We start from the raw sequence: 9,907 nt of genomic DNA, 5'->3' as shown, positions 1-9,907 counted from the left end.
GTAACCAGATAGTCGTACTTACCAACTCCAGGATTGCTCATAAAGGTAACGTTTTTATTAACTGTAAGGCTGCTAGAAAGCTATGGGAAGGGTTAAAAAGGTGAAACTTTGATGACAGACTCCCTTTAAGAAAATCATTTAACCCGTTCTCAAATAGGGAAAAACAAAAACTGAGGGTGATAGATTCATTTTCCAGACAAAAAAGTTAAGACTGTCCCTCCAGAAGAGACCCCCAGACATTTTGTGAAACATAACACCTCCAACAACATCATCCTGCCAACAAAATGGCCGCCCCAGTCTACGTTATGGCGACACAAATCAGAGCCTCAAGAATTCTCGCCAACTTTCCAGCAAAGGCACAAGTGGGCGTGTCGTTACGTCACCCGACTGGGCGTGTGATCATTGGTATATATTTGCATACCTAAAACTGGGCGTGTTTACTGTGCTGAGAGGGATCTTTCGGCTGTGGTTGGCGAGGCCGGGAGCGCGCGCAACGTCCGGGGCAGTCATGTTTCCAGTGTTTCCGGATCAGCGGATGGAGGCGGACGGTACTTACGAGCAGGGCTTCGTGGGGATCCGGTTCTGTCAGGAATGGTGAGGAGAAGTGATGGTCACACATGACCGGGGTAGAACTACAAGTCTCAGCTGTCAGGGCTAGTGAAACAGAGCTCACGTGACTGTCAGGAGCCTGCGACACTAGTGTGAACAGGGCCTAAGAGAGGTGACAGCCGCACAAGCTGGATCCTGTTCCCATGTTTCCAGCGTTTATTACATGGAGGGATATGCTGCTCTGGGGTCACCTCTTCAAAATAAAAGGGGCAAATTCATTCTGAATTGTATGGACTATATTATGGTGCGTGACCCAAATTTACTGCGTCGTAGTCATATGTGACCCATTACCACAACTTATCCTCTATCCACAGGGTAAGGATCGGCAGGGGGTCCAACGTCTCAGCCTGAGCCGCCCCCGTTCGGATGGTCGCCCATGTGTGTTGCTCCTCGCCCATCTCTGGCAATCCCAAAGAGTTGAATGTGGTGGCGTATTTATTTTTCAAATGGTCATTAAGACCAGTAGTTGTCTCTTGGCTGACACGTGTGATAATTTCAAACTAAAACGTAACATTTATTATTCCTATAAATAAAAAAGAAGAACCACTATAATACGCTAACATTTAAAATTTTCAGCTATGCCTGCTGTATGGATAATGATTATTATTCTTATTGTGGAGCCCTTTAGATAGGTGTGGAGGTGCTACTGACCGCTCTGCTCCCCTGTTTGCTACTAGGCTGCTTTATATTTAGCAGCCTCTGCAGCTGAATGTTAAAGCTAGCTCTGTTCCTGCACAGTGCTAAGTCTTAGCACGGTAGCTTAGCACTCACTCTACACTGTCTGACTATCTAGCTACCACTACTTTATCAATTGTACATTCTAAATCGCAGGCACACACTGTTTAAAAACCATGCTTTACAGCACTCTGCCCCCCGACATGTTTCGCCAACTCCTTTGGCGTCTTCAGACTGCCCATACCCCTGAAGACGCCAAAGGAGTTGGCGAAACATGTCGGGGGGCAGAGTGCTGTAAAGCATGGTTTTTAAACAGTGTGTGCCTGCGATTTAGAATGTACAATTGATAAAGTAGTGGTAGCTAGATAGTCAGACAGTGTAGAGTGAGTGCTAAGCTACCGTGCTAAGACTTAGCACTGTGCAGGAACAGAGCTAGCTTTAACATTCAGCTGCAGAGGCTGCTAAATATAAAGCAGCCTAGTAGCAAACAGGGGAGCAGAGCGGTCAGTAGCACCTCCACACCTATCTAAAGGGCTCCACAATAAGAATAATAATCATTATCCATACAGCAGGCATAGCTGAAAATTTTAAATGTTAGCGTATTATAGTGGTTCTTCTTTTTTATTTATAGGAATAATAAATGTTACGTTTTAGTTTGAAATTATCACACGTGTCAGCCAAGAGACAACTACTGGTCTTAATGACCATTTGAAAAATAAATATTTAAATTGTGTCTCAACACGGTGTGAAGGGTCACCCAAACAGTGAATGTGGTGGCGGACACATCTGCTGCTCCATTCAGACTGGGAGGACAGGTCTCCATCGTTGGGATCAGTTTGGGGCCCCACCGGTTAGATCCCCCTACCTTCCTGATCAGATACCCAGTGGGTAGGGAATAAGTTGTTGAAATGGGACAAACCTTTTATAGGGGTCGTCTCCCTTCAGCAAGTGGCCTTTATCATGTAGAGGAAGTTAATACGAGGCACTTACTAATGTATTGTGATTGTCCATATTGCTTCCTTTGCCGGCTTCATGAATTTTTCTATCACATGGTTACGACCACCCTGCAGTCCAGTAGCGGTGGTCATGCCTGCACACTATAGAAAACGTGCCGGCCTTTCTGGTGCCTGGGACCATGGGAACGCGCAATGGGCTGGTGCATTTTCCTATAGTGTGCAAGCATGACCGCCAGTACTGGATTACATGGTGGTCGTAACCATGGAAACGAGCAGTATATACTGTGATGGGAAAAATGAATCCAGCCAGCAAAGGAAGCAATATGGACAATGACGATACATTAGGAAGTGCCTTGTGTTAGCTTTCTCTACATGATAAATGCTGTTTGCTGAAGTGAGACGACCCCTTTAAGTTCACTTTCTTAAAACTGCGGTTGGGCCTCCCATTGTGGGCACCTCCCGGTCGTCAGAATTAGCCCTACCTAAGAACGCTTTAACGGTGCCGGGTCAGGCAGTTCTCCTCATCAGCGCCTCGCTGCCTTTACCAGTTCGGCTGCAATAACACGACCGTAGGGCCGCTGAGCCCGTTTTGCGGACTGCACACAACGGGGTCCACAAAAACGCGTGCACTGACTTGAATGGGTCCACAGCGTCATGCGTAGTTCGCACGGTCGGTGCCCTTGTTTTGTGGACCCGCTGTTTGTGGTCTGCAACATGGGCATTGCTGCCCGACCGTGGTGTGAATGGGGCCTTAAAGGGGTTATCCGAGATACTGGGGCTTGCATACCTGGTAGCCCGAAACACGTAGACAAAGACTGGTTGTACTAGATGTATTTTTAACCGTGCAGAAAAAGTACCGTTGAACCTTTGTGAGACTGAGCTGGACTTTCGCTTTTTTGTTTGGATTTCAAGTTATCCGCATCCAGGTGCGGTATTTTCCGTGCTCACAGCAGAGAAGGGGCAGATGAGAGCCGTATTTTTTACTTGTCTGTGACTGCAGGATCATGCACGGTATATTCAGCACGGGATGCCTGCCTTGGGTTGCAACCAGCAGTGCATGTGTGAGGGTTTTATTTTAATTTTTTTAAAGGGGTTCAGCTCCGAACCCGGACATATCCCAATCTTCGCCTCTCTGATATGAGCGTTTCATGCTGCAATGCTCTCCCTTTCCATGCGCTGTATCGCGCAGGGCACGCGCTTCTTTGTTCACTTTGGCACACGTCTGCCCAGCAGCGTTGCCATCACTGCTGGGCGGAAACCTCCACCTAGCAGTCGCTATGGAGAGCCCGGTACGTCACCGGATCTCCTAAAATTGCCTTTGCGCTGCGCGATACAGCGCAGGGCAAATGAGAGAATCGGCGCATGCTCATATCAGGGGGGTGAAGATGGGGATATGTTCGGGTTCAGCTCTGAACCTGGACAAACCCTTTAATTTTAACATTGGAGTCCTTCAGTTGGCATCGGTTTAACGGATCTGATAAAATGTGATGGGAACGCAGCGCTCATATGAGCAAGTGTAGTGAACGGAGAGAAGCCGGTGGCCGGACGCCCCTTATCCCCCTGGAACACCTTTCGGCTGAGATTTCTTGTGCAGCTTTAGAGTCTCCTGCAGGTTATGTTTGTTTTTGCCGTAATAAAGTGATTTGTGTTATTAAATCTAATATTTGTATTATTTGTCTTTAAAGCAACAACATGTTGTATCCTAAAGAAGACAAAGAGAATCGGATTCTCCTCTATGCAGTAAGTTCTGTAATGTGCTGATAATAACATGCCACCTACCACAGCTCCAGGGTGGGATTTATGGGATTGTCTCAGGTGATCACTATGGATCCAGCTCTCCTCTCCCCAGAGGAGGTCCGCAGCCAGCTAGATACTTCCCTCGCAGTGGGTTCTGCATGGAGTATTCTGCTTATGGAGGGGGGTTTCCTAGCTCTGAGCACACATACCTTTAGTTCTGAAACCCTCCAGGACATGTATAAGTTGCTATTCTTTTTAGAAGTTTTAAAGGGGTTGTGCAACTTTGGGGTGGGTTTTGGCAACCCCTCTTGGGCAGACCTGTGAAGGGAAGCGTACTTACCTGATTCCCGATGCTGGCTTCCATCTCCTTTTTTTATTTTATTTTTATTAAAATATATATATATATATTTTTCCCAACCTCAGCTGCTCCGCTCTCAGGATGTAAACTTCTGTTTTAAAGGCCATCTGTCAGCAGATTTGTCCCTATGACCCCGGCTGACCTGTTACATGTGCACTTGGCAGCTGAAGAGATCTGTGTTGGTCCCATGTTCATATGTATCTGCATTGCTGAGAGAGATGATGGGGGCGTTGGCATTACACCTAGAGGCTCTGCTCTCTCTGCAACTCCCACACCCTCTGCACTTTGACAGGACCAGGCAGTGTAAACGTCATCGCACCTGCCCTTTAATCAAAGTACAGAGAGCTCAGCAGTTGCAGAGAGAGTAGAGCCTCTAGGTGTAATGCCAACTCCCTCGTTGCTCCTAGAGGCTCATTTGCATATATTAAAACTAAAAAAAAAAATCAGCAATGCGGGTACATATGACCATGGGACCAACACAGATGCCTTTTCAGACCCCCTGATATTCATTTACAACTTGCTCCTAGTTTCAGATTTTTCTGATGTGAGATCTGTGTGTCCAGGGTGCTGTCTTCCCCCTGCCTTGTGTATACTTTCCTCCCTATCTACAGACTGTGTGAGCAAGTCCTCCTTGAAATCCATCTCCACATTCATTTTCTAGAACGTCCTACTGCTATTTCAAAGACAGAGAGAGGGGAAGTAATCAGAAACTGTAGCAGAGCTTTGATGGATTCATGTCAGTTGCCCCACCAGCTAGGTGAAGGATTTACACATATGCTACAAGGCTATATAGAAAGTAAACCTTAAACTGCTTACCTTACATAATTTCCTCCGATCCCCTGAGTATTCCTGTGCTTTTTTCATGTTGCTGCGACTCCTTCCCTCCCTCCTATTCCCAAGATATGGCTCCCTTCATGCAAATTTAGGCCTCATGCACACGACCGTTGTTTGGGTCCGCATCCAAGCCGCCGTTTTGGCGGCTCTGATGCGGGCCCATTCACTTCAATGGGGCCGCAAAAGATGTGGACAGCACTCCGTGTGCTGTCCGCATCCATGGCTCCGTTCCGCTTTGCGGACAAGAATAGGCATTTATATTGCTGGCACCCGTTCCGCAAATTGCAGAAGGCAACATGGGTGGCTTCCGTTTTTTTGCGGATACGCGGTTTGCGGACTGCAAAAGCCGGCACGGCCGTGTGCATGAGGCCTTACTGTGATTTGCCAAGATGGGAGCAACCACATCTCTTCTGTGGTGGAGCAGTCTTTATAGAGGACGGCATCCGAGCAGCCTGGCCCAGCATAGTAAGGTGATTGCACAAGAAATACCATCGCTTAGATCTTGCTAGACCAGGCCACTCTGACTGTGACGATTTGACAGTGTCAGAGCGATGAAGAAGACTCCACCTCAGGAGAAGAGATGTGGTTGTCCTCCTCTTGGCACCCTGCCGGCTGTTAGGCTCATATAAGGCACCATAATAAATGGCTTTCAGTGTTTACACCCATGACAGGTCCTCATTCATGTTACATTTAGGAACCGAATATTCCATAAAAAAACTTCAGGCAGGAATCCACTACTAGGTTTTAGGGCTCATGCACACGAACATGTGTTTTGCGGTCCGCAAAAAATACGGATGAGGTCTGTGTGGCATCCGTATTGCATTCATATTTATTTTTTGCGGATCCGTTGCAGTGAAGGGTTCTGCCTACGGGCAGCAAAAAAGGAACGGATACGGACAGAAAATACTTTTGTGTGCATGAGCCTTTAAAGGGAAGGATTAAACCCTTTAATCAGTTTAATTTTAATTAATTGTTTTTTTTTTTTGTTTTTTTTTTACTTATCAGTGTCGGAACTGTGACTACCAGCAAGAGGCGGATAACAGCTGTATATATGTGAATAAGATTACACATGAAGTAGAGTGAGTATTTCTGACATGCTTGCTCTACCCACCACTGCCGCCTTGTTCTGTACCGCCATTCACGACTAGTAGAAGACATTAGCGGACACTTGTCTTCAGTTGTGCTTAACTGAGGCCTCCACACATGTACACGCTCTGTTCGGCCGCAGTCTTATCTCTGCACCCAATCCTTTTTCCCCCGACATCTGTTGAGGAGAGTCGTACGCTCCTCGTATCCATTAGATTGTTGCCATTGGTCTAGCTCCCATGGGTAGCTACAGCCAGCCAGACACTTCCCCTGCAGCAGGCTTTAGCCTTCCGTCAATGGGTTAATGAACCGCTGTGCTGAGTTGTTGCTTTCCACAGTTTGAGCTTTGGTCTTATGTCTCACTTTTCCATTCCTGACTTCCATGTCTTTGTTCCCTAGTGAACTGACTCAGATCATTGCAGATGTGTCTCAAGACCCCACGCTGCCTCGGACAGAGGATCATCCCTGCGTAAAGTAAGCGATGCCATCCAATTACGGTGTAATTCACACAGCCATGTCTGTTTTGCGGACCGTGATCCTGGCCATGTGCACCACGTTGCGGACCAGTTTACCTCAATGGGTCCACAATCTGCAAGATGCAGCCAAAGACATGTCCTATCTTTTGCGGTGCAGAGGCATGGATCCGGAAGCACAATGGTCCGTGTGGTCCCATCTTTGGCCGCATCTTGCGGATCGTGGACCTATTAAAGTCAATGGGTCCGCACAGCAATGCGGGGAGCACACGGCCGGTGTATGTGTTTTGGGAATACAGCCATAGACTGATGTTTTCCCATACTGTGCTGTGAGTTCTTGTCTCTGGTATGCTCTAGCCCTGTGTCTTCTCTGCTACAGGTGTGGACACAAAGAAGCGGTGTTCTTCCAGTCTCATAGTGCGCGAGCTGAGGTACGCTCTACAACTTTACATTTTTTATTTTTATTTTTTTGCTTGTATACTGCATCATTAAACTGATCTGCAAATTGTGCTGTGTGGATCGGTGGGTCTCGTCTGACTGCAAGGGTTAGATCAGTTGGGGGACCCTCACCAATCACAATAGTTGGGGGTCTCTTGTCCCCTGTTTGAACGGAGCAGTGGTTGTGCATGTCCACCAGTACTCCATTTAAACATGGGACCCCTGTTTGGCACTGTAATAGATTATTGCATGAAAATGAAAGAATTATCCTGTGATTTTTATTTTGCATCCGCCACCAGTTTGCACACAAAGCGACATTTGGGGCTTATATTGGTTGCACCTGGTAGCCAAGGCTGTTTTCTTGATCAGTGGTTGGATCCTGACCAATCCAACATTAATCCCCTATCCAGTGGGGTTGTCTCACTTCAGCAAATGGCATTTATCATGTAGATTAGGTTAATACAAGTCACTAATGTATTGTGATTGTCCATATTGCCTCCTTTGCTGGCTGGATTCATTTTGCCATCACATTATACACTGCTCATTTCCATGGTTACAGACCACCCTGCAATCCATCAGTGGTGGTCATGCTTGCACAATATAGGAAAAAGCACCGGCCTCTGGGAGTGCACATAGGCTGGCACTTTTCCCTATTATGTGCAAGTATGACCACTGCTGCTGGATTATAGGGTGGTTGTAACCATGGATCCGAGCAGTTTATAATGTGGTGAAAAAATGAATCCAGCCAGCAAAGGAGGCAATATGGACAATCACAATACATTAGTGACTTGTATTAACCTAATCTACATGATAAATGCCATTTGCTGAAGTGAGACCACCCCTATAACACTGCGGTAAAGCTATTTACACATTGGCGTGGAATCGGTGAGTGCCTTGTAATGCATGGTCACGCCGAGTCCTTCAGAGGGAGAGCCACTCTTGTCAAACGCTAGTAATAGTCTCCCCCTCATTGACACCCATATATTTGTGTTTAACGCTGGGTTCACACCTAAGCGTACTGAACGAGCGCTCTGTATGCGCGATTATTTCCGCGGCCGGCAAACAAGCAAACGCCCATTGTCGCGCGTTCCCGGAAGTCTATGTACGGGAACGCGCGACACTACGCCCCAAAGAAGCTCCTGTACTACTTGGGGCGTAGGGCGTTTTTACAGCGTGTTCGTACGCGCTGTAAAACGCTCAGGTGAGAACCATGACCATAGGGAATCATTGGTTCTTGCCTGTTGAGCGTTTTACAGCGCGTAGGAACACGCTGTAAAACGCTCAGGTGTGAACCCAGCATAAAAGGAAAGTGTAGAATGGAGGTTGCCAGTATTCTTGGAACACAACCATCCTTTAATCTGCTTTGTTGCCTTCCATACCTGGCATATATTTAGAAGGGCTGTATAATTCATAACTAGAGGTTACATGTGGAATATGGGGGGGAAGGGGCTATTATGTTGGCACTGACAGAATTCATTTTAAATTATCAAACTGGTAATCTGTATTACACCGACAGATGAAGCAGGCGATGGTCGGGAGGGAAGCATTCCTTCCGGTAATTGCCTGCTCGCTGGTGGAGAAGACCGCTGCTATTATGTGCAGCGATCTCCTCCACAGTATGTGGAGGAGCAATCTCTCATGCCATCACTCGTCCCCATACTGACTATTACACAGCACAATCTGCCGCCAGAAAACCATTCTTTTTAAACATGTTGAAAGACTCTGATTACGATGAATGAGCGCTTGCTTGTTCGGCGGCAGTATTGCACTGCCAGATCATCTCTAACGAGCATTCATAGCTTGTTAGCGATGATCTTCTGGTGTAATAGGGCCTTTAGTTGTTTAAGACCTTTTTTATTTAAGGAAACTCTAAACCTAGAAATGAATTATAAAATGTTGCCCTCACTATTGAGAAAATCCTGCCGACTGACAAACAACCTTGTAGAAATCCTGCAGAGAACATGGGTTATTTTCCTCTTGATCTTTTTGATTTTAGTCAATGGGCGCAGCTGAAAAGCTACAGGCCAGAGGGGGAGGCTCCTGCTTCAGCTAGTTTTAGGCTAGTTTCACACCTACGGTGTGAGTTCCGGCAGAGAACAGCCTCCTGGAATTCTCTGGATCCGGTGCTGTCCGATGCCGACGGAATGACCGCCTGCCACATTAAGTATAATGGGGTCCAGTGGAGATCTGTATGCGTTTCGGCAGAGAATGTGGAGGATCGGTTGGACACAAATGCTGCAGGAACAGCCCGACGGACTTCCCACCGGAGATGTGAGACTAGCCTTACAGTCAGACCTAAGACAAGGAGGAGGAGGGATTTGTAATTTCCTGGGACACACAGACTATTTCTTTATATATTTCTCAGTTTTAATTGTAAAAAAAAAAAAAAAAAATTCAAAGAAAAGCAGTAGATTAGGGAAGTAATTCCTGGAATATTCAGACAATTGTTTTTTGTTAGTTTTTTTATGTATTTTCTATGTTTAGTGTTCCTTTTTAAATAAAACTGTTTCTCATCTATAGAAGACTAATACAGTTGTGCCATAGAGCAGCTCGAGTTAACAGTACTTTTTTTTTCTTCTTCTAGGATGCCATGAGGCTGTATTATGTTTGTACTGCACCTCACTGCGGTCATCGCTGGACAGAGTGATTTTTTTTTTTTATTTTTTTTTCTGGAAGTTCATTGTTTTGTTTTTTAGCTTTCTATTTTTAAATAAATAAATTTTTTACTTAACATTTTGCAG

The 9,907-nt window shown here is 46.2% G+C and overlaps 1 protein-coding gene across 2 annotated transcripts; it reads left to right on the top strand.

Annotated features, from left to right (window-relative positions):
* The first annotated feature begins 464 nt into the window (after positions 1-464).
* Positions 465-9,897, top strand: POLR2I (RNA polymerase II subunit I). Of its 2 annotated transcripts, XM_040405809.1 has the most exons (8): positions 465-594; positions 3,926-3,980; positions 4,997-5,035; positions 5,574-5,639; positions 6,175-6,248; positions 6,655-6,729; positions 7,108-7,159; positions 9,751-9,897. In XM_040405809.1, the coding sequence occupies exons 1-8, from the start codon at positions 509-511 to the stop codon at positions 9,811-9,813; spliced, it is 510 nt and encodes a 169-aa protein (XP_040261743.1). In that variant the 5' UTR covers positions 465-508; the 3' UTR covers positions 9,814-9,897. The 2 variants fall into 2 exon arrangements, with proteins under 2 accessions (XP_040261743.1, XP_040261744.1); XM_040405810.1 differs by lacking the exons at positions 4,997-5,035; positions 5,574-5,639.
* Positions 9,898-9,907: the final 10 nt, after the last annotated feature.

Source organism: Bufo bufo, chromosome 8 (assembly GCF_905171765.1).
Source record: "Bufo bufo chromosome 8, aBufBuf1.1, whole genome shotgun sequence".
Taxonomy (NCBI): Eukaryota; Metazoa; Chordata; class Amphibia; order Anura; family Bufonidae; genus Bufo; species Bufo bufo.
Note: the sequence above shows the minus strand (reverse complement) of the source record. Positions and strands in the feature narration are given on the sequence as shown.